At 46.3% G+C, this 25,241-nt stretch overlaps 1 protein-coding gene across 4 annotated transcripts in view; it reads right to left on the minus strand.

The window, feature by feature from the left end:
- Nucleotides 1-521: 521 nt before the first annotated feature.
- LOC100677798 (dachshund homolog 2) overlaps nucleotides 522-25,241 on the minus strand; it is a 218,506-nt gene continuing 193,786 nt past the window's right edge. For 3 of the 4 annotated variants that reach the window (XM_016982881.3, XM_016982882.2, XM_016982880.3), the window contains 4 exons: nucleotides 12,163-12,309; nucleotides 10,059-10,475; nucleotides 3,481-3,564; nucleotides 522-1,860 (listed from right to left, as the gene is read on the minus strand). In XM_016982881.3, coding sequence (XP_016838370.2) covers nucleotides 1,808-1,860; nucleotides 3,481-3,564; nucleotides 10,059-10,475; nucleotides 12,163-12,309 — 701 coding nt within the window. In that variant the 3' untranslated portion in view covers nucleotides 522-1,807. The remainder of the gene's footprint in view (nucleotides 1,861-3,480; nucleotides 3,565-10,058; nucleotides 10,476-12,162; nucleotides 12,310-25,241) is intronic. The other variant, XM_016982883.3, reaches the window with a different exon arrangement.

The raw sequence follows: 25,241 nt of genomic DNA on the forward strand, positions 1-25,241 counted from the left end.
ATCGAGCCGATTACTCGTAGGCGCACGAGTGTCATACGCACATAGATTAGACTTACTCCTCGTGAATAACTGAGTTATTTTCTGTTTTTTTTTATTTATATAAATAAATTGTTAGTTTGAAAACGCGCTAGGAATTTTCAATATCGTCGCTATATCCATCCCACCCCGTTTTTATTTTATTTTTGTTCGCTAAATCCCCTCCTCCTCCGTCTTCGCGTACGTTCTCTTTCTTTCTCTTTCTTTCTCTCTCTCTCTCTCTCTCTCTCTCTCTCTCTCTCTCTCTCTCTCTCTCTTACTCCCTTGTTTCTACTGCATAATATGATACACAATTTTCTCCCCCTTTCCCCGTCGTCGGAGCGAATCGGATTCGCCTTAATTGTTCCTCCGTCGCGTCGACTCTCGTCCTTCGTCGTCTCGACTGTGTTATAATATATTATACTTCAGTACAGACTTCGCTCTCTCGTCTCGACTCCGCATTCCTTCCTCTATATTTTATATATATATATATATATATATATATATATATATATACTTTATATAATCGGATCGTCGCGGCTTTAAAAAATCACACGCTAATCTATAAAAGTTTGTCTCTCGGTCCGAGACTCTCGCGCTGGAGAAGGAAAATGCGTTATAATAATAATAATGGGCCACGTGTTCATCCCTTCTCCGTGTCGGGTCCTCCGTGCGATGCGCGCACCTGTTCTATATATTTTACCTGTCTTTTTCATTCGCCTATTCGCGCGTCTCGTTCGCTCATCCGATGCTCTCTCTTTCTCTCAGTTCACGATCTCGAGAATATTATGTAGATGCTATACGCGTTGTTTACGATGATGATGATAATAATTAATAGCGATGATAATAATTATATTAGTGATAATGGATGAGGATGAGGATATAATAATAATAATAACAGCGATGACGATATAGAAGCACGAGACGAAAAAGACGGAATCCGAGTGAGCGAGCGAGTTGAGTCTCTCGTTTGTTCTTTTTTTTGAATCCCTTATTTATTTGTACCTTAAGCTATAATGGACTAACTATTTTGTTCGATCGCTTATAGAACGTATAGTCGATTCTGCGTCTCTTTAATCGTTATTTAATCTTTTGCCCTTCCCTCGTACATTATTTCTTTCGACAACGTTTACCTCGTAGAACAGCACTATAGGAATTCACTCGTTCTCGCACAGACACACTCGCGTACTCTTGGTGAAGCAGTCTTTATAAATATCTCTCTTCGTTCTTTCTCTTTCTCTCTCGCCCACTTTCACGCACTACACGATGCTCTCTCTTACAAATATCGTCTCATATCGTATAATGTCCCGGCTTTCTTACGCACTGGTGTACTATTCGTTATATAGCTCCGACCTACACACGAAATGCATATAACCCTCTTTCTCTCTCATCCATTCTTTCTCTCTCTCTCTCTCTCTCTCTCGGTCTCGCTGCCTTTATATATCATGTATTTATACGTATTTATAATATTTTCACTTATGTATACTTGATTCGCGCGACTCCCCTACTGTTAATATATAATAGCCCTTCCTCTACCTCGCGAGAGAGAATCGACGCCGGTTGGCTTTTCGCCCGATCTTCACTCTGGCTCGGTCCTTGATATGTCGTGTCCCTCTTCTCTTCGCTTCCGGCGTCGATCGAGCGCTTCTTTTCGCTTCTCGTTTCCGATGCAGTGTGACGCGCTTTTCTTCTCTTCGTTCGGTCGTCCTCTGCGGTTCGTCACCCTTTATACCGGTGGCAGTAGAGTCTCCAGCCGCGACGTTTATCGCGCGTCTGCTGAATGCGATCTCTTCTAGGTTGCGCTGGTGAACAGGACTGAGTTTTTGTAGTAGCCTGCTCGAGACTCTGGAACAGAACAAGCAAATGGGTTTTTGCGTTTAGTATAGTTTTGTAATTACGTGTGCAATATTAAATTTATACGAGTAAACACCGTTTTTTAAAACGTATATCGATGCGCATTTGGATTACGATAATATCGAAGCGAAGAAAAGAAAGAGACACGCGAGTTCCTTGCTCCACCTCCTAAGTCAACATCAAAGAAACTGAGCTACATGCGGCCTGGAATCGAGGCCAACGACGAGTCATTCGGCGCACGCCCGCCCATCGTTCTTTGAGTGGTAGCGCGCTACTATACATACATCCTACACTTTTTATATCGAACTGTCGCTTATGATTGGAAAAGTCTGCGCGCGTGCTCGCTCTCGGCGCCTTAATCGTTTCGTGACTCGAAAATCGAAGTTAATTGATGAAGATGTAGCACTTTTCGTCGCCAGCAGCAGGATCAGCAGCAATTATCGCGTCTTTCTCTTTGTATCGATCGATCCGAAGCGATCTCTTAAACGTTCGCGCAGGCCCATCGGTCATTATTATTGGGCGTATCGACGCGGCGGCGGCGCGCGGTGGCTCAGCTACTTAGGCGCTCGCGCGTCTCAATTTTCGTGAGAGTATACACGCTAGCCTTGCGATTACACGGCCGATAATGGGCCTGATTACCGAGGGAGAGATGCGCCGAGGAGCACAATGTGTTTTGGTAAATAGTGAATGGATCTTTCACTATAGAGTATTCCGATCGATCTCGTATAAGACTTTCAATGAAGACTGACGCTGACTCGTACTTTGGTTTTCAATTGGGTAAAATTTTCGACTGTAATACAGTTTATTACGAGGAATATGAAAAAGTTCCAACCAGGAAAAACCAATAAAACTCTCCATCTGTGTGTAAGACCGGCGTAAAAATCCGCACCTTATACGTATACGAGAAATCCACAAAAACTACTTAAACTTTTCGAACTCTTATAGCCACGCAAGCTCTTACTTTAAAAATTTCTTGCCCGCAGCCAGCGCGATCTCCATTTAATTGAAATTTTCGTGAAAATCACACTCGACAAAAAAGTCCGTCGGAAACTCGAAGAAAAGGAACTTTCCCTGCGCTAGCTGCTGCGAATGATCGGAGGCAAAGGCGGCTGTTTCTCGGCGAGCGCGGGGGCACTTTTTGCTCGATCGAAAACTTGTGAGCTTGCTGGTTTAGTTGCGGCGAACAAAGGAGGGCCGAACTTCGCGAAGACGACGATACAGGCTTCGGTGCAGGCGCAAGAAACGCACAGCTGAGCCGGCACAAGTTACGGGGCCGCGAGTTTCTAATTAAAGATCGAACTTGGATTTCGGCTAGCTAAGAAACTGTGAGCCGGCGAGCGAAGGAGTCGACTCGTTTTTCACAGGCCGGACGTTAAAAATCGCGGGGGTGGATAATTTTTTTCAGGGTTTGGTTGCGTTTACGAGAGCTTTGGGCGTTATTTATTGCTAAAAGTTGCGAGGAAACGAGTGGATCTACCGTTCGTGGAAAGTGTTGTTTTGCAAGCTAGACATTGATTAGGTACTTGGACGTACTTTGGAAGATTATTGTACGGTTATAGAAAGCTATTATCTTATCTCATCTGATACACCATCCGAAAAATGTTAACTCACCTTGAAGTGGGGACTTGACTTGGTCCCTCTCGGCCGTCGGGTGCTGGCGCGATTTTCTCTCCAGTTCAAACTCTGCCAGAGAATCTGCAACAGAAAGCAATAAAACCATCATTGACAAACTCCTTCCCCATAAAATAATACTCTCGTACATTCACTCGAAAATGGTTCCACCTCCAGCTTCCAGCATACACACGAGCCATTCAGCGAAACAACCCCCTAAACGTTCTTTCCGCGTGCGCAGCCATAATCTCGACGGCGCGCGCCCAGTCGGAAAAGGGCAGCGCTTGTCGAGGCGCGAAGGTTTCGGATGAAACGGAGTAGTGGTAATTAGCGCGCGAAGCAAAGGAGAATACACAGCCCGGCCTTGTGTGAAAGCGAGAGTGAGAGAAAAGCGGTTTGTTCAGTGAATTCAGCAAGGATTAGACGAGCGGGGCGAAAACTGGAAAATGTCTCTTTAATGGAATTACACCCAGACACTGCGGAGCGACGCGTTAACAGCGGACAGCTAATCGCGCAACTCTCGGGATTCGATTTTAACGGGTTGAGTGAGTTTTATGGTCATTTTCTGTTGATGCGGAAGATGCTTTATTCATTTATTTATTTTTAGTTTTATTCCAAAAAGTGTAATACAAAAGAAGAAATTATAATAATCTATGTGGTTAGGAAAGGTAAAAAAAATCACCGACTCCATCGTCGACATGTATCACAGAATCGCAAGCATTGGTCTCGGCGGTTACGCAGGCGGACTAGCGAAACAAAAAACAGAAGAGCCCTCGGGCGAGGACAGATCGAATCGGGAAGCGTGAAATGGCGCCTCCTTAGGCAAAGAGCAATGGTAAAATCCAATTGCCAAGGCCATTAAGTCCCCGGTTAACTGCAGGCACTTCTCGTGTCACGAAGAGAGAGAGAGCGACGAACGGAGCATCAAAAAGAACGACAGAGATGGAGACAGACGGAGTGGCTGCAAGGTTTACGCTCCGAGTTATGGAGATCGGATGTGGGGAGTGGATTTGAAACCGTAGCGCCGAGAGGATGTCAAATCGATGCAGTTGATTCGCCAGACAAATATACATGGCATATCTATAATTTTTTCTATCGTTTTTGACGGATACTTGTTACTTTTAATAAAAAAAACGTTCTATAGATAACAGTCGCGATTCAAAGTTTTACCACAATTCCAATACTCGCGCTTATTGGCAAATCAAAGAAGACAAACGCCGCGGCAAATCGAGTCACACTGAACCCCGCGCGCAAAATCACACTCGATGTTCGTCTCCTCTCTCTCTCTCTCTCTCTCTCTCTCTCTCTCTCTCTCTCTCTCTATGACGTCCGAAATTCCATTATGACTCTCGCAACAATAGCTGAGGGCTGTTTCTCGCGCGCAAGCACCGCACAAAGACTATACCACCACTAGTGCCGCTACGCTTTCTCTCCTATCTCGGGTGTGAATCGTAAGACCTCGCGCGATGTTTGTGTTTCGCCCGCGCTCAAATTACCTCGCGCCCCTTATCCGCTCGCGCCGGGTGTTGCGCTCCCTTTGATATCCAAATGACAATTTAACTGCTCCGAGACGTATAAGCGTATATTGCTCTATGTGTGTGTGTGTGTTGGTTTTGCAGATTCAGCTCCAACCTTTGCATCAGCGCTCTGCCTGCGCCCGAGGGTCCGGAGAGCGCCGAGTGATTTCGAGAAGCTGACCCCTGCACCCTGCTGGGGGAAATGGATGGAAGGGAGGGGAGAGTGATTTTCTTGGGTTTCGGAGATCGATGCGTTGTAGAGCTTGAAAAAAATCGACTGCATCTTCTTGCACGTGGAGGATCCGTTTAGGGAGCCGAATCATTTCCCATTTATCTCGCAAAAATTCCATACTGGAGAATCACAAGGAAAAAAGACTCTCAGCCAATATACATGCGCTCGTCGCTTCTCGCAAAAAACTCTCGCTCCCGGAGAATTCATACAAATCGACATTGCTCTCTCGCATCAAAATTACTCGCCGTGTCCGTCAATCTCGCGAATTCCTCCCCTTTCTTGTTTTCTTTTTCATCCCGGCGTACACGTTCTCGATCGCTCTTGCGCGAGGAATCGACGACTAATAGTTTCGCTACTCGTCTTACACCTTCTACACCCTGACAAATCGGCCGGACAATGGAAACAATTTCGGGCGGCTGCTCTCGTTCTCGGCCCTTATAAACGATTGGCATTGTGCGTCGCTCGAAAAACGCTGGACTCTCGTCCCGAGAAATATGAAGAAAAGGTGAGTCGTCGGTAGGCTGCTTCGTCAATAGGTCTCCTTTTTTTTCTCTTCTTCGACTGGGTAGCGCCTCGCGCGCACACACACACACACACACACATTCGACTGCAGGGCTATGACTCTGCGTTTATGCGCGGGGCCGCGCGTAATTAACTTCGACACAATGCAACGCAGGGCCGCTTTGTGCGACGGCCGGCTGCGAATCGACGGCGATTTAAATTACTTTGGATTAAAAATTGGAGAAAATAAAGGGGAGATGGACTTGGGAGCGAGAGAGGTATATAGTAGCAGGTTCGTGACGTTTCTCTTCTTCTCTCCGCGGCTAATTGATCGTCTCAGGCGTCTATCTATATACAATGCCAGGCCGCTGGGATTTCGCGAGCGTGAATTCATTTCCGTTTGCGAAACGAATCGAAGGCCCTTCTTTCGGAATTCATTTTTTTGCCCGTGGCTTGATAGGGGTGAGTCGGTCGGTTGGATAAATAAGTCAGTGGAACGAGTTTGGAATCTCGGTTAATTTTATTCGAGCTGAAACTTATGGTAACTTGAGGGAAAAAACCGAAATCTCCCGTGCATATAAAGCGGAGACTTTGAGCGTAAACCAGGAGAGAAATCGTTAAAAAATCCTCGACTGATCCCGGCAGCAAAGAGGCGAAACGTATATAACGAGAAAGAGCGTAGCTCCTCATCTCGTCGTAACTGAATTTCATGCATTTCAAGCTCGACGAAAATGGAATAAGACGTGCGAAATCGTTCTCCAGGGCCCTCCAGAGCCTCCGCCGCGATACTCCGGGATTATACCTTCGCGAGTGTAAGTATCTGCTCGCGACGAAAGAAGCAATTTGAGTATGATATCGCGCAACAGTAATTGGTCAAATGCTCGCAAGCTCTGAAAGGGAGTGCGGAGAGGGGGTTGAGAGAATAAGTCGAGGGGTCGCGCGCGCGTTTTTAATGCTCTGATCTTTATGTAAAACGAGAGCCACGCCGGCTTTCGTTTTCGAGAGACAAGCGCCGGCACAAGCCGAGCGTGAAATTGTATGATTCGAAGGAGATGCTGCTCAGCGAGTGCAGAAAGCAATAGAAATGGTGGTGGGAGAATAAAAAGATGGGAAGCTTTAGATTATCTTATGATTTTTAAATGCGTAAATCGTAAGTTCTGATTTGAAGAAAATATATATTGTACACAATTAATGCTTCGAATGCTGAATCCGCGCAAGAATCTAAAATGGAAAACCAATTCCACAATCCCGCGACTCTCCCTACCGTGTCTTGTATAATTTCAAATTTCTTCGGGCGGCGATACTCTCGTTTCGATTTCATTCCCTCCCCTTATTACATTTCCTTTCTCATACCGACTCCTCGCAACTTTCTTTATTTCGCTCGCAGCTCATCCCACCGCCTTGCTCGTGAAATCTCGTTTTTCCTTTCTGCATGTCGACGACGAGAACGACGACTCGATTTCATTCTTTCCGCTTTTGGGCTTTTGAAGCTCTTGCGCGCTAATGCCATTGTGCTCTCGCTCGGAAAACTTTTCGCTCGGTGTTTTCATTTTACACGCTCTTTGAGTACACGAGTGTATGATTTACAACTTTTTCTTGAAAGTGAGCAGCGAAGTATTGCGTAAGGAGATACAAGTTTTTAATGACGTACGTGTGCTATGTAAAAAGCTTATTAATGTTGGATAATTTAAAATCAAAAATAAATTTTATACTACTACAAAGCGAAGCGTATCACTCTCAGCATAAATTACAACGCTGTCGGGTCTCGCGCACCTCCGCGAGACGAAAGCATGCTCTCCTAATATTTGCGGAGATGGCGAGCATGCGCGTACGCGGAATCCGCGTATATAACGGACGCGATGTGCAGTGCACAGAAATAGCGACGACGCGGCAGAAAAGGCAGAGGCTCGCGCGCGCGCGCGCGTCGTCGTCCACGGCCGTCGTCGATATGCTCCTACTCGCCGGGTTTTCATATTTTCGATGCGCACGCGCTGCACCTATACACGGCTTGCTTACTCGAGTTGTATATTGTCTGCAGCGCTCGTGTATCGAACGAGAAAACATAAGGCGAGGCTGTATCGAGTAAAGCGGACTTTGAGAAATTTACGTTCTCTGCAGTGAAAAGTGGTTGCAAATACGAGATTGGAATTAAATTAATTTTGTTTACTTTAACGTATCCAATCTTCTTCTCAAAACAAACGACTTCATTTATTTTTCCCATCGCAGCAATAAAACGCCGAATGAGCTAGTCGCGCGTTATAAAAACGAGATCATTCATACAGCACACAGACTGATAGCACGAGGGCGCAGTAACAGCAAGCACGTGAAGAGAAGAAGAAGGAAGAAGTGGCAGGAACGAACGTCGTTTCTCGCGAAGAAAGGAAGAGGTTATACGGTCGCTACGAAATTATTGCATATAAGTCTGAATATTAAAGCACGTCGGAGAGTGCCTCGTGTCGAACGTACATGCGAGGGAAACGAGGAGCTGCTGCTGCTGCTTCGAGCCATCAAGAGAATGGCGAAGACGCCGAGTAGTAGTAGGAGAGAGAAAGAGAGAGAGAGAGAGAAGAGGAAGGTACGATGGGAAAGAAAGAGTAAATGCAATATTAAAGGGAAGGAGGATGGAGAGAAAACGAGATGAGAGATTGATTGAGAAAAAGGGAATGCCGCGGAGTTTAAGAGGAAATGATGAAACGAGGCGGCTGCAGCAGCAGCGCCGATGTCGAGTGGCTCGAAGTAATTTTCCTTTGAAATTTCGCTTTTATCAATTGATGAGCCTCGATCCGGCTGAATATTATTTATACTATGTAGCGCGGAGAATTTCCGAAAGCGGGAAAAAGAATGTAAAATATGGCAGGTATTCCGCTGAATAAGCAAGCTGCAAACCGCAAAAATGAAGTCGAGACCCAATGGGGAAGGTGAGGGAAACAAACTTTAAGTAGAAAGCGACGAGGAGGAAGAAAGAGCTGCAGACACACACATACACACTGGCTAAAGTGAGAGGGAAGAAGGTAGCTTGCTGCAGAAGTGCAGAGAGGGAGAGAGAGAGAGAGAGAGAGAGAAGAGAAGACCGACAGGTAACGCCACCGAAAGCCGCGGCGGCCGCCGGGGAAATTACGACGGCGGCAGCTCCTTCCTCACTACCTACTCGCCCAGAGAGATATGCATAAAGTCTGCATTACTACCAGTGGTTCTCCGCTTCGACCGACCCGACCTGATTCTCGGAACTGCTTTGAGAGGTACTCTGACCAGATCTATTTTCTTTGCGAGTTTTCACGGCTATACTCAGCATTCATCTACTTGACCTTTTTCGTTATTTTGTCAATCTTCAGGCTCGAACCAATGTTTCCTCGCAATAATATCCTCCAAGTCAAGCATGTACCGCAAATAGCCTATCAAATCCATGCACACAATCCCGCTAGAGCAACATCACGCGCGCAGCGAGAGAAGACAAGGAAGCCAGAAAACGAGCGGCAATAAAGACACGGGCCGTATATGTATATAGGGGCGTGCGCGAGAACCGCTGCGTGCTCCTCTAGAATGCATGACTCGAAGACAGCTACCGCTGCCGCCACTACTCGAGACAAGAGCATAGCGACGGTCGGAGGTCCCCTCGCGGCTTCCCGAGCTCGTAAGTGCCCTCGGACGGCGATGATCTTCCTTCCTGCCTCCTTCCCACCTCCCGCCCTCTAAATCTCCGTTGTTTATTGCAAATGGATTCCGCATCACGAGGCTGTATTCTAAGGCGCTCTTGTGTGCGGGTATACATAGTTGAAAGAGGAGAGAGAGAGAGAGAGAGAGAGAGAGAGAGAGAGAGAGAGAGAGAGAGAGAGAGAGAGAGAGAGTGAGGTCGTTGCGGTAGCTTCTGTTTTCGTTCCTTATTAGTTTCTTTGCGGGAGACAACGCAGCCTTTTTTGCGCGGCCCAGCAGACCTCTGTGGGGTACTTCTATACATCGGAGTGACTCTTTAGAAAGGAGGCGATTTTTTCTCGACGCCGTAGAGCGAGAATGAGAAGGAGGTAAATATGTTTGAGGAGCGATTATGGCTGTATGTCGGGATGCCGAATAAATTTCGTTGCGTTCTCAAACGCGCGCCCGCGCAACCGTAAGTGAATTAGCCGTTGATTTATCCCAGCTAGGTGTGCCGTGTGTCCGTGCTAATATTTACTGCATTCGACTCTTTTTTACGTTGCAAAACTACGCGATACCGGTCAATTATTCAATCAAAACGGCCGGCAAAAAAATCCCCTTGCCGCAATCTCAAGCATGAATCAGCAACACCTATTCATTTCACGCACACTCGCTGCTCGAAATTCAAACGCACCGACCTTGGTAGTTCTGCCACAAAGCCGTGGCCTGGCTGCCGATGAGATCGAGTCCACTGTATCCCCATCCGAGCTTCTCGGGCGTGGGCGGCTGCTGCTGGGGCTGACCGGACTGCTGTTGCTGCTGGGACGACGAGCGAACTCCACTACCGGCTTGTGTCGCCTCCCTGTACTGTTGGGCCGCCGCTGCTGCCGCTGCCGCCACCGCGACCTGCTGCTGTTGCTGCTGCTGCTTCTGCGACTGGGACTGTTGCTGCTGCTGGTCTTGCTGCTGCTGTTGCCGTGGATGCGTGCCCGACGATTGCGAATTCGACGACTGGGACGACTGGGCCGGCTGACCGCCCGTCTGCGATGAGTGACCCAGCGGCGAGTCCTCCGGAGGCTCGACGCTCGTTCGCGAGGATTCTACGGTTACGCTGTCTGGAAGAAGAGGGACTTTTGTTAGTGCGGTGTTTTTTTGTGAAGTTATTAGGTATATGCATCAGGGATTGTTTTTGTTAGTCTCTGTGATGGGTATTGCACAACGAAGAATGGTCATTTTGCGAGTATTTATGCGCATAGTTGTTGAGAGCAAGATATATACTTTTTGCAAATTACAGGACACTCGCGGAGTTTATTATAACAACGTTTATCAAAACTCTAGAGGCTAATGCACTCTTCAATGTTGAAGCCTGGCTGTATAAGTAACTGCCTCATACGGGCTGACGTTTACAACGGAGATTTGAATCGAGAGCGAGGTAATTACAGGTTGCACGCGGAGCAATATTTTTTAAATCTCGGCGATAACCGTTATGTTTCTGCTATGTACGCGTCGTGACAAACTATTTCTTTTATCGTGAAGTTTATAAAAATACGTTTCAATGCTACCCTCGCGAAAAATTAATGTTACGATGTGTGCACAGACGTGAATGCTATCGCATAAATAACAATTATTTTTTGCGTCAGTAAATCAACGTGAAATATACTTAATATTACGGTCCGTACGAATCGAGAAAACCAATTCCCTCCAAAATCCGTCACTCTCCCTTCCGATAATCAAACCCCAAACATCGTGAATTATTGGCACCGATAAGCCGGCCCGGGAGATTTCAAGAAGCAAAGTATACAAAGTACGACCCCGAGAATTATGTCAACTGCTCTGCCCCTGAGGCCCTCTCTCTCTCTCTCTCTCTCTCTCTCTTTCTCTCTCTCTCTCTCTCTCTTTCTATATCTATAGGTATATACACCGAAAAAGCTGCAGAAGCAAGACAGAGAAGAAGAACAAAGTTAATAAGCAGATAAGTTTAAGGCGTTTTTCGAGGCTGCGGCAGTGTATACGTTCGGCGAGTCGTCGTGGCGCCCTCTCTCCCTACTCTCTCTCTCTCTCTCTCTCTCTCTCTCTCTCTCTCTCTCTCATTCTCGCTCTCGCTATACTCAGACGCGCGCGCGCGTTCCCCGCGTTTGATTTAAAATTAATATCGCGACTCTCTGGGGCTGACAGGGTTAATCAGCGCGGCAGCGAAAACGCCAGCGCGAGCGAACTCACGAAATGTTATATCGGAATAAGAGATTTCACTTAAAGGGTTTCGTGTTTGAGTTTTGGTAGTGACAGGAGGGAGTAAGACAGAATCGGAGAGAGAAAGCAGCTAAGAAGGCAGAGGGCGCGTTTGCTTCGAAATATTACTGCATGCCCGAGATAGAAAGAGAGAGACTTGGCAATTAGAAAAGATGGGGTATATAATAAGGATGTTGAGAGCGCGCATCCGAGAGCCGACTTTCAATCGTGTTTTCCGTTCACGGTGTAGTGGCGCGCGCGCTGAGTGTATTTTCGCGGGGCGGCTTTCGTTATGGTTTCCGCAAGTTTTCGGCTTATCGCGAAACTTGTGTTTCGATGTACCTGCATTATTTAATGGTTTGATGCAAAAGTTTCCGATGGAGCAAAGTGATTAACGAGAGGAGAATTTATATTGTGCAGCTTCTATGTTACAATATACCGATTGTTTTACACGTGGGACTTTTTCCTTTTTTTTCGAGTATTATTTTTCAACGATTATGCAAAGCCAATTAAGGTTGAAAACTTGCTCAACCGCATGCCTACACGTTTAAAATGCGAGTCTTCGAAAATTACCTGTTATCGCTCGGACTTGCTCTGGCGTCGCTCCCGTAGCTTTCAGCGCATCTTCGAGCTGTGTGCGTCGCTTGATCTCGAGGTCGAGCTGATCTTGTATTTGTTTTCTGGCCCTTCGCTCCTTTTTCAAACGCTTCTGATAGACAACTGCAATCATACAAAGTCAACGTAACGATTAATCAAACGAGAATCGTTTGATCTACTGTAAATAAATAAACGCAAAAAAAGATAAGATTATTGTAACATCATATCATAATAACTCTCGCTAGAAACCAAGCAATTAAACAGGTCCGACAGCCGTCCACTGCCTCAGCTCTTCCCACCCCCACCGCAATAATATTTCAACACCTCGACTCGCGTGCCGCAATCCCACAAAAGAGAATCAGCGGTCACTTCCATCTCCCTCTGACTCTTGCTAAATAGCGTCACCCCAGTAGGTGGCAAAACCCCCGATGAGTCATTCCTCTCGCTTTGGGACGAACTGCATCACAGAGGCCCGTATCAGCTTACCGCAGGGGGTTTCGCACTACCGTTTCGCCGGACCCCCGAAGAGTCGCTGGCAACGCAGTCGGCGATTCCAATTCTCCTCGACTTCGGCTACCGTTGAAATTCCTGCATAAACATCGGACTCTCTCGCACTGTAATATGTGCACGGATAAGTATCATGGGCCGTGTGTGTGTAAGTATATGTATACAATACAAGCGTGCGAGTGGGTATACAACAAAGCCTCTTCGATTGATCGATTGACTTGCCAATCACCTGCTGCTGCCGACGATTCGCTCCTTCATTCATCGAGGGGATACGGGGCAGGTTGTATCTGCGATGAGGCGTTACATTGAGCGTCATTCTCCGAACGGACTGCTCATTTATTTCGCGGAATCGTTGTCATCCTGCGACGGACGTGGTAAATGGAATTCCGAGTAAGAGAGCGGGAGAGGTGTCAATGATTGGATGTTGAGAAATTGGTTTTATTCCGATCGATATGCTTCGCTGATATGAGACTGTCAAGTAATTGTGAGAGTCGGATATAATGTCTGCTTTCAGACCATGACAGTGTCTTGTTATCGTGGGATAACTGAGTATAGCGAGAGCGAGAATGAGAGAGAGAGAGAGAGAGAGAGAGAGAGAGAGAGAGAGAGAGAGAGAGAGAGAGTAGGGAGAGAGGGCGCCACGACGACTCGCCGAACGTATACACTGCCGCAGCCGGTTTTCGGTGTATATACCTATAGATATAGAAAGAGAGAGAGAGAGAGAGAGAGAGAGAGAGAGAGAGCCTCAGGGGCAGAGCAGTTGACATAAAGACTGATCGACGCGTATTTGAAGGTGTATCAAGTTTTGTGGTTTACTTAGTGTTGAAGACTATTTTGTAAATCAGCGCTACATATTCAACGAATAAACGACCTCGTTTACCACCATGTCGTGTCATCGTAGCGAACTGTTTTAGAACTTGATCTGCAGCCATAAAGACAGACCACAAAAACAGATTCCCTCTTCAGTCCTCTCTTTTTTCATACATCCGAAAGAACGATCAAAACGATTCGACGCGGCGCCTTACAACGGCCAAACAACTGTGAAGCCGAACACCGAGAATCCTTCTTGCTGAAAAGACGCAACAAAAGCAACGATAAAAGACACGCACAGAGGGCGAATCGTCAGCTTGTCTCGGCAAATTCAACTCTCTCTCTCTCTCTCTCTCTCTCTCTCTCTCTCTCTCTCTCTCTCTCTCTCTCTCTCTCTCTCTCTTTCATTTCACCTCATTCCATTTACTTTTCACACTATCACTTCTTACACAACAATTGTTGATCTTATCTGTATTTTTACTATATTTAAATATGTATAACATAATGTACAACAATAAAAACATATAAATCTCTCTCTCTCTCTCTCTCTCTCTCTCTCTTGCTCTCTCACCAGCGGATCGATTCTGGACTGGAATGTGTCCGTGCGGATCTGCACCTCCTCCTTCTCTCCGTCGATCCATTGCCCCAGGCGTTAGCGGCTGCAGTACCGATATTCCGCTCCGATGCTGCAACAATGCAGTCCGATACGGGGGCGAGCCGCGCGTCGTTCGTCGCATTGTTCAGCAGTCAGTCTCGCCCGGAGTCATGCCACTTCTCAGCTGCTGCCGTTGCTGCTTTAGCCGCCTCTTGTCAGTCCGCCTTATTGTTTATCTCTCTTCTGGCTTCCCTCCGCTCTCTCTCTCTCTCTCTCTCTCTCTCTCTCTCTCTCTCTCTCTCTCTCTCTCTCTCTCTCTTTCTATCTCTCTCACACACACTCGGTCGGCTTGTGTCCAAGTCTCGATCGGTCGATGCAGTATGCTAAATGCTTTGGTTGCAGCCGGTTTTCGGTAAACATCGTCGACGAAATACGATGAATTTTATTTGCACAATCAAAGTGCAAGCAATTTCCAATGATATGCATTCTGTTCTTAGAAAATTCATGGTAGGTATTTAATTATTCTCTGAAGAATAATAATAATGGTAGCAATCTAGATGTTACCACGAGCTTATAATATCGCATGCACTGCAGTACGTATAGGGATGGTCCTTCGAGCATCAGTCGTAATTTCACATCGGTGTGCTATACTTACAGTAAATATACTGAAATAGAGCAGAGAGTACAAGGATCTCATCGTCGAGCCGGTTTGCTTGGATATACGTGCTGGTATACTTAAGATCTTCAAAAGTCGCAGTAAACAAGTTAAGTGATTACGAATAAATTAAGACATTAAAAATACACTAATAAACAGACTCACGTTCAAGCTCGGATTCAGGGATTCCGAGAGCTGCCTTCCTCTCGCCGCTAATTAAAACCTGTGTACTCATCAGGGGCTTAATGACTAAAGAATGTTCAGAAGAAATATGATTAACATATCTCTAACAACCGCCGATGTACTACATGTTAATTTTGTTCCATACAATTACCGCGATATGATTGATTATTTGAGCCTCTTGCACAAAACATCTTTAGCCGAAAAATTGAATTTTGCAATAATCAAGGAAATTACGCACTCGAAGCAAAGTATATGTATATCATTCAAGCCTTTATTAAAAATGCAACAGCAGCGAGTGATGGACGCGCCAGGCGCTTGACCTCCTCCTCGTCGTAGTCGTCGTCTCGCCAGCGTCTTTGCGTTTTGCTCTCTTATGCACGTCGATCAGTATCGGTTCGATTGGCTGCCCCCGGCGGCTCCTTTGACGGGCGGCTGTGTTTTAATTATTTTCCATCATTGTGAGCCGCCATTGTGTGCAACCCACACTGCCTAATATATACGATGTCATGTGTCTTGGAAGGGGTTGTGGTATACATATTACGTTATACGGTGCACTATGTGCGTGCTTTCTGGGTCGCTTGGTTTGCGTAAATTCGTTCATGTGCAATACTTCACAAAAAGCATTGAAAACTTGTTCGGATTTCTTTGGAATTCGCAATTTAATTTTTAGCAAAAACTAATGGCGCAGTGTCGGCAATCCCGGGTATAAATACAAGAGTGATCGCCGCACAGAAGAAACGAAAATTGAGCAAGCATCATTTTAAAACTACGAGTACCCACACGCGCATAAGGATTTTCTGCAGTCGATGCTGCAGCCGGTTCTCACACTGCCGGTTTTTGCCTCTTCTCTCTCTCTCTCTCTCTCTCTCTCTCTCTGTCTCTCTCTCTCTCTCTTCACTTCTCCCTCTCCCTGTATTTTTCTCCAGCCCTTTTATAATATATACCGAGAGAGAGAGAGAGAGAGAGAGAGAGAGAGAGAGAGAGAGAGAGAGAGAGAGCGAGAGAGAAAGGTAAAGTTGAAGGGAGGAAAAAAATGATTTTAAATTGCGTGACGCGGTCGCGAGAGAGAGAGCGACTCCGCAGTAGCGCAACGTTCACGTACGTCCCGAGATTACCTTTCCTGACAGGAGAGTAGTAGCGAGTCGGTAGCGTAGGTGCTGCACGTCGCCCAAGGCGCCTCTGCGCGTATACCCGACGAGCTATACGCGTGTGTGCACCTATATAGCTGCGGGGGGTTACGAAGATGCGCAAAGCCTCTGTGCACGTATGTGTGTATGCAGGAGTGTGTTGCCAGCTTTTTATTCCCAAGCCCAGGCAGTTCAGCGCGTGAGCGACGTAACGAGCTGGGTGTCTTTCGTCGCTATGAACACTGGTAGCCCGTCACCTAGATAAAGAGATTTTTTTTTGTCTTTCCCCTGATAGCTGACGCTGCAGTATGAAAGTCATCGAGTTTTCTCCCGTCGGTCGTCGGAGAGGATCGAGGTGGAACAATTTTTTCAATTAAATTCACGAATGATAAAGATGAGCAGGTATACACGCGAAATTACAGTGATCCACGCGGCAGATTACACGCTTATACACGGGGAGAAGAAAAAAGACGGCGTACAACGCAGCTCGGGCTTAATTCGGCAAATTCAACCTGCTTATCCCAATCAGCGGAGCTGGATCTCGATCGGCGACAAGCTCGGTGTCAAAACCGGTGGTGAAAAAAACGCCTTTAATTTCCAAACGATCGGTTACCATCACGCTCGCGCTCCTGATGCACGCGAGGCTATGAGAATCGTGCGTGTTGTTTTGATCCTTCCGTGGCGGCTAATTAACCAATCAGTCCTCGCGGAGGCGTCTGCGCAGAGTGGAAGGTCTCTCGAGTCTTTGAGAGAGAGAGAGAGAGAGAGAGAGAGAGAGAGAGAGAGAGAGAGAGAGAGATGGTACAAGTTATGCGAAGCGGAACCAGGTTGAGAACCGCTGGCTCGTGATTGATTCCCGGCAGACAGGGCGCAGACAATCTTGTACTCCCCCCGCTCTCTGTTTGAACTTCACTCTTGTCTCGCTTTCATTCGCTACTTAGTGCGCGTGGCGTTCGATCTGGATCGCTGCGAAGCGTGTGGTGAACAGTTGTACCGAGAGACTTGAAGATACTCTTGTCAGAGCAATGGGCATCGTGCACTCTTCTATTGCGGTTCCCGAAACCACATCACAGAAGTAGCACCTCTGCAATACGGATCCAAAATCGATGAGCAGCGCACACAGTGGCAATTCGAGAGAGAGAAAGAGAGAGAGAGAGAGAGAGAGAGAGAGAGAGAGAGAGAGAGAGAGAGAGAGAGAGACAGACAGAGCACAGGTGAGCCCGCGGGAGTAGGGGGTGGAGCGCGAGAAAGACACAAGGTGCGCTACCAGTGCCGCCGCGGTGTGTGTATGTGCACTGTACTGCTGCAACTCGCGATCGCGCGCTGCTCTTTCCACGTAGTCGAGAAGGAGGAGGTGGAGGAGGAGGTGGAGGAGGAGGTGGGGAGGTGACAGTACGAAAGGGGCCTCGCTCGCTCGCGGAGAACAGTATTATGATGCAAAGATGGCGCGGCAGCGGCGGCACCCTAGAATTAGCCGGGCCACTCGCCATTGGCCGCCACCGCGCTGGCAAACCACTCCTTCGCCAGAGAGAGAGAGAGAGAGAGAGAGAGAGAGAGAGAGAGAGAGAGAGAGAGAGAGAGAGAGAGAGAGAGAGAGCCGTTCTGTGTGTTATAACAACCGACGACTGCATACGTTGCATACTAAAGGATATACACGCGAGACCGGCTAAGAATTGCCCGAGCTGCTGCTGCTGCTATCTCTCTTTCTCTGTTGGATGGTTTCCTGCGCACGTACGGGCTGTCGATCGGTGCGAAGCTGAACTTTTGTGAGCTCTTTCCCCGCAGTGTCTGCTCGAGACCCACGCCGAAAGGCACTCGTTGCTCTGGAGCTGTCTTACATGCAGTTTTTTATGTTGAATATTTTTGAGGTTGTGCGAAGGTTTTTCATTTCGATTTGGTTATAGCGCTTGATAAATATGTAAAGAAATATTCTAAAGTGTGACGTTAGCGGCTCTTTGGAAAAGAGCATAGAGAACATGATTAATGTCTCCATGAATAGTGTTATGCTGATTCGCGTGTAATGATACATGTGCAGGATTAATGTGCATTTCTATAGCGGTCACTCGTTACTCTCTGTTTTGTTGAAACAATAGCCTTGTTTGAATGAGTAATTTGACCTGCTTTTTGAAACTAGTAATACTCTCGCGCGTGGATGGATTCAATAGTAGGCTAGGAAATTGGTACTGTGTATACGGTTTTCGCAATTTTCATCACTCAAACTTTCGTAGAATTCATAAGGAATGCTTCAAATTCGAAGAAGCCTTATGGCTAATACACAATTAATTATTTCATGGTTTCTACGAAACGATACTATGCCTTGAACAAGTTTTCAAATTTAATTACATATAGCTGTAAGGTATCAGTTAGTAATTGTATCCAATACCTAGCATGAAACGTACAGTGGAAATTATTTCCAAAAACCAAAACGTATATTCAGTCGTGAACAGCAAATTGCAGCAAGGGATTATATAACTTGTATATAGTCAAGAAATGTGAGCAAATTCTAATTATACTGCAATCGCACGAAAAAAAAACACTTGCATACTATCCTCACAGTGTACGAGCAGGTGGAATGACGCTGAACCATTAGAAGATCCGCGGAACAAAATAGTTTTGAACCTTTCGAATCTCCAGTCTCTAGCTAGTAAATATAGATGGCGTAGGGGTGCTTTCCTGCTTCACTCATGAGAATCTGCGCCCAAACTGTATATATAGAGGTGTACAACCTGCGCTAAAGCTGTCTTTTGTTGGGTCTATTTGAAGTTGTTCATGCTAAGTTTCTACTAATATTAGGCCGCTCCAGCTGTAACAGCCAGAGTTATTATATTCTTTCCGATTTATACTATGTAAAAAAATGAAAACTGCTTTAGGATTTTTTTTATAAAACCACAATTTCGTTGAATTAATATTTTAACAATTTATTGATTTTCATATTATATAGTAGGGTTTCGGTACGTATCAAGTAATAGTTGAAGTCCTCTATCGAGGTATGTGTCTAGCGTATCATAAAAATCTCTGAAATTTATTATTTTTTTACCTTCTATAACTATAACCATGGATCTTTAATCTAAGAAGAAGAGAAGTCCTCACTATGTACTCTTTCATTTGAAATATCCAATATATAATAAAAAGCAGAACGATACAAACGAAGCAAAACGACGGCAAGGTATTTTTTTCGAGGACCTCGAGGCAGACGAAACTTATCCGGTCGCGAGCATCGACGAGTGCACTGCTGGAAGGTTTCCTTGCGCTCTCTCTCTCTCTCTCTCTCTCTATCTCTCTCTCTCTCTCTCTCTCTCTTCGCTGCAATTTTGTGCAGCCATGCTCGCCAAATGCTTTTTGTGCAAGTTCGCCTTGAATGTAACTGGCGTGTAACTTCTCCGCGCGCGTGCAAAGCAGCCGCGCGCGCCAGACTCCTCGCTTGGAACTGCAACAGCGGAGTCATTACATCAGTGGCTCTCATCGTGGGGTTCGGAACGTCGATTGGTTTCGTTCTTAAGATGTTTGTTTTCGTATTTATGCGGAAAATCGGCGCAAGAATGTTGTGGACGTCTTACTGCACACGGCGTGTTCTACTTATTAACACCTTAATATTGCGTTTGAGCATACACTACCTAGACAAATCGAGTAAATGTTGATCAATATTTGGACTTGAAAAGAACAATAACGGAGAAGATTATTTGTTATCGGAGAAAGATGATGAAAGCAGCAGAAGTGAAGAGAGAAAGAGCAAGCGGCACAGCGGCGGCGGCAGCGGGAGAGACAGGCCATTAGATAATGCAGTCAACGTCGCTCTCGCATCGGTCACGTCAAAATACATCAGCTACCGCTGTGCGCTCGCTCAGAAACTCGGCAACTCGATCGAGGAGCAGCCGCGGCGGCAGCCCATTCCCTTCCTCTTCTCTCTCTCTCTCTCTCTCTCTCTCTCTCTCTCTCTCTCTCTCTCTCTCTCTCTCTCTCTCTCTCTTGCAGACTCCCCACGTTGACGACCGTCGTCGCGTTCTCTCCTTCGTTCTTTTGGCCCGTCGATTAAACGCTCAGTATGTATAGAGAAAGAAACGACAATATGAAAATCATTGATTGAGGGGCGTATAGCTGTTCGGGGCGTTGACCTTTTGAAATCGTATTGCGGAGGTTTTGATCTCGTTCATAAATGATAAGAACAAGAGAAAATCAAGGAAAATTGGATTCTTGAATCAAGATAAGATTCTCAACGTGCCGAAATATCAGGCAGCAGCGTTTAATAGAGAAACTGGAAAGCCAAAGCCAGCAAAACGCTGTGTATCGCACGCTCTCGTAATATGTGAGCACTGGGTCGTGGGGCGCGCTCGGGAAATATGATTTACATTTTGAGGTTATATTGACCATTCGCTGCACCTGGAGCAACTCCGACGTCTCGGGGCGCGATGCTAAGGATGACCGGGTTCGTTTTCTCTCTCGCTTTCTCGTAGAAAATTAATCTCCCTCTTATCCCGACGCTCGACCAGTTGCCTTCGGCTTATTGTCGTTTTCTTCGACTTTGTTGTACACATACTGCCCGCATGGAACGTATGCATATATCTATTTCATCCATCTCTGCGGACAGTATACTCGGCATGTGTGTATTCCACGGAATCTTGCCGTCCGAGAGATTCATTATTCCGCTCGAGAGCGGACGACTTTCGAACGATTTGCATTCGCCAAGAGGAGAGTATAATATTTGCACCTCGCGTATAGGTATACCATACGCGTGAGTGTATATATTTTAGCTGAAGGAAGGAAAGAGAAGAAGAGCGGCAGAGAGCATCGGAGGGGGTTATAGGATATATAATTTGACCCTCGCATAAGTATGAGGTTTTAGCGGTGTGCCTTGCGCGCGCGCTCTGTTATACGCAGGGAGAGAGAGAGATTTGCGCATTATTTTTGGGGAAACAAAAACATTAATGCCAATGAGAGTAATTAGCGTTTCGTTTTACGGTCGGTTTTTGCACTGACTCTCGGGTTATTGCGCTGCTCTAGAGATGTATTAAATAGGAGAGATTTTTCTTTACTGCACACCTGCGCTTGTGTAGCATCATTATTGTTATTATTGCTGCAGGGAGTTTAGTGGCAACGTCGAGTGTGGCTGATAGCTCAAGTTGGAATATTTAAAACGGATGCAGGAGGGACCAATCATTTTTGAACTTGATAAAAGCAGGTATCTTCGAAGAGTGGAGGAGGAAAAAAATCGACGAACTATAGTATAGACGCCTCTCGCGAGAAGCAGCGTCGATAACTATTATGCAAATGCTCGAGAATCGCTCGAAGTTTTAGCTGCAAATTTTCGCGTTGCATGCGGTTTGCAAAATATTCTTTTACAAAAACTTTCAAGTAAACACTTTTTTGCAAAACGTCCTGCAGACAACTTTCAATCATATAACAATCAACCAATACTTTCCAGCACACGCGGTCAGAGTAAATAAAAGCCCGTAAACGCGTCTCTCACGCTAAAAACCGTAAACATAATCATCCCGAGTCACGTTTCCACGTAAACAGCGGCGCAGCTTTCGTATTCCACCCCGCGATTCTCCAGTTAGCGTGTAAGCAGCCGCACGAGAACGTTTGTCTTGCGGGCTGGTAACTCGAGGAGCGGGAGAGCTGCGATGTTTCCTATGCTCCGTCTCTCCGCTTCCTAGTCGTAAGCGCGTCATTACGATTCATAGTCTGCCAGGCGAAACTATCGTCGCGCGCGTCAGGGACCGCACGAGCGAGCGAGAGAGAGGTATATGTAAGTACGTACCCTAATCTCGCCGTTTGCGAGCTCGCGCCCTCTCTCGCTCGTCTGTTGTATTCGCCCGTATTGTTGCTGCCTCGTCGCGGCTATGAGAGAGGGTGTCTGTTTCCACGTGGACCAGCCGTGAAGTAATGGGCGGAAAGGGGAGATGTAAGACTACGGCTAGGCGCGCTTGTGTATACATGTATGCATATCTGATTATGGAAGAATTAATGGCTTGTGAATTTCGATCGGCTGATCCGATTGATTTCGGGGGTGTTTTTAATGCGGAAAATTTTGCAATTCTAGGAAATACGGTCTAATGAAAAATATTATGTATGTTCGCATGCGCGCCCCGAAACGTAAACTCTCAAAGTCGAACAGCACTCGAAGCTGTACACAACTGCTATCCGCATGTAGCTATCTTGCGCTCTCGTATACATTATCCGAAATAATATTCGTCGGAAGGAAACGCCGCATCCACGGGAATATAAAGGTAGCAGCAGCAGCCATAGTACACACACGGTCCGTGTACACATACACACAATATAACGGACAGCGGTAGCAGCGCAGCAGCATCTGCGCTCAGATACGAGTATAGACAGCTATATAGATATAGACGAAGCATCATATATACGAAGTAGTAGTCCCGGGCTCGCGATACATATATCCATACAAAGCCGTCTGCTGAATAATATTACACTTAACTCTCTCGCATCTACTCCGATGATTATAGTTGGAGGAACGTCGATAGTAGTTAGAGCGTATATCCTGTGCGAATGCTAATTCCTCCGGGCGCGTGTTCTTTAAATGTGTGTGTGTGTGTGTGTGGGCTCGGCCCGGGCCGCCGCGAGGGACCATAGATATATGCAGGCAGTGTGCGGAGGGAGAGAGAGAGAGGGGGCGGTTTGGAATATCGCCTTTTTCTTGCTTAATCCCTTTATTTTCAGCCGATTAAGGGATTAAAGTATTTGGAGGATTGCCTTTGCCCCGAGACTCTCCCTGAATACGTGGTTTCATCAGCTGCTGCAGCCGACGGATAGGCTTTTTCTTCGATTTTGTTTCCACCAGAAAGAGGGAGTGTTCTAATGTTTTGCCCTCTTTGGTTTCGATCATAGGATGATGTTTCTCCTTTTGTTTCGATATTCAAATATCGCATACAAGAGCGATTTTCATACATCTTTTTTCGCTTAGACGCGCTTTTCACCGAACTTCCTCTGTCAGTATACTTTTCTCTCAGGATACACGCAGGTTCGCGCGAAAATGGAAAAATCTGTATCAAATATCAATTTCTCGCGCGGCATCGGCCCCCGCAGAATAAGAGGCCGAAGTGAAGACGGTGTATGGAAATAGAAATCGAAATCCACTTTGCCAGTGGAAACATCTCGGGAGGGTCAGCCGTGCGACGAGTTATAGATATATCTGGTAGCGACCCTCGCTTTCTCATCGCGAGCAAACGGCCTCTGGGGTACACGCTGGACCGATTGGAGATTATCCACGCTTCCATTTACGCACTTCTCTTTTCTGTTTTTCAATTCCGATTATAGTCCTGATGGCCGCCGGACTGTGTTCAATTGATCAGAAAATAAACCCGCGAAGAGTCATTCGTGTTCTTGACTTCCGTTTATGTTCACTACGAATAACGTAGCCGAGTGTACCGCAACGACCTCTCGAGTAATCGATACAAAGAGGGCACTCGACGATTCGTGAAAACCAAAGAAAAAAGACTATGCAGTGCAACGAAAAAAAGCCACTTCTCTCCCTTCGCAAAATTTCCCCGACTCTTCCTCTCGCCCCACACACGTTCACGCCATGGCCAGTCTGTCGAATCGAGCGAGTCCTCGTTGAGGGCCTTGCGCCTAATCGGCGGAAAAAAGGCGATGCATTCGTTATTGGATGAAGTCGCGCGGCTGCGTGTGGTCCGGAGGATGTGGCTCTCTGCAGTACGGAAGGGTTGCGTTATATACGCGTACGCGCACGGCAGCAGATTTGCGGCGCTTGAATTACGCGCGTAAAGTAATATGAAAATATTTACTCCCCAGGCCACAGCGGGTCATTCGAGAGGCCTGATCTGGTTACCTCCTTCGCTCTGTCTCCTGTGTGCTGCTGCTGCATGTCGAGATCCTTTAAACGCCCGACTTGCGCGCAGATTTCGTTACACGGCCCGCTTCGACTGCTGCTGCTCGGTAGTCTCCTTTTTTGCGATATTTTTGGATATGCATATGCGACGCACGACGAATTGGTTATTGAGTCCAATGAGTCGATGTGCGCGAGTGCGGTGAGTGAGATTGAGGGAAAAATTTGTTGCTTTCGGTGCAGAGTGTAGTCTCTTTAAAGGCGTGTTTAACAGAGTATTGTGTTTCTCTCGGGTGTGAAATTTCGACGCAACACTGTTTTTGCGCAAACTACCGACGCGGAGAGGTGTACTACTCGCTTGTGTTTATCGAGCTCAAAGCGTGGCAACTTCGACTTGTTTACTCGTAAAAATAAAATAAGAATTTTGTTTATAAATCAGAGAACTCATGAAAAATACACATAAATACGTCGAACTAATAACGCAACTAAGCGAGTATAACCGAAGTCGCCACAATAGCGAGACGCGAACGACAGCTCATTATCATCAACCTCAGTCGCGCAAGCAAGGCTAATGGCGCGATCACGTTTTTGTAATCCTTGCGCGGCGAGCGTGTACGCCGTGAACTCAATCTTCTGTCGAATGGCCACGTAAGAATGTGCATTGTGCGCCCAGTACGCTCGGACGTATTACAGTGTACATTCCCACACACACACACGTATAGCTATGTATAACGTGCACATTGTAAAACGGCTTTTGTGCTTAATAAACTGTTAAATGAGAAATCGCTCACTTTGGCTTTTCCTTGTCCTAGACAGCTTGTCGCTTTTTTTCGTTTATTGCAGTGTAAAACTTAACCCAATTATTTAATTTGTACTTTTACGGCCGAGAAATTTGCGCGAGGTAATTTGTACGTTGTAATTATCGTAGTTAGAATATGTTTAATTTATTTATATTTTAAACGATTGATTATCGTTTTTATTCTCTGCGGGCACTATGTATATGACAAAGTGATCGATATCGTTCTTCAAGCAAAGGTAATGATTCACGCGAACGTGTTAATGTTATAAATAATGATATGAAAACTCACGTCTCCCAGAAAGATTAGAAAAGGTTCTGGCGTTATGAAGAAGAGTCAGTCGCACAAAGTTGTTGTTTTATTAGAGGACAGAAAGAAGATAAAGACCATTTACGAAGAGAAACGAAACGCGTAAGAGAGAAAAAAAGGCAAGAGAAGAAAAAAACTTCCGAAACAAGGAGGGCGATGAAAACGAGAGAAAGAGCTCGCGGGGGGATTTCATATCTCAGGACATTTCTCTTTATCAGCACGCGGCAGCAGCCGTTTTTAGCGAATCTCTCCCGAGCGAAACGCG

This window comes from Nasonia vitripennis, chromosome 2 (genome assembly GCF_009193385.2).
Source record: "Nasonia vitripennis strain AsymCx chromosome 2, Nvit_psr_1.1, whole genome shotgun sequence".
Lineage (NCBI taxonomy): Eukaryota > Metazoa > Arthropoda > Insecta > Hymenoptera > Pteromalidae > Nasonia > Nasonia vitripennis.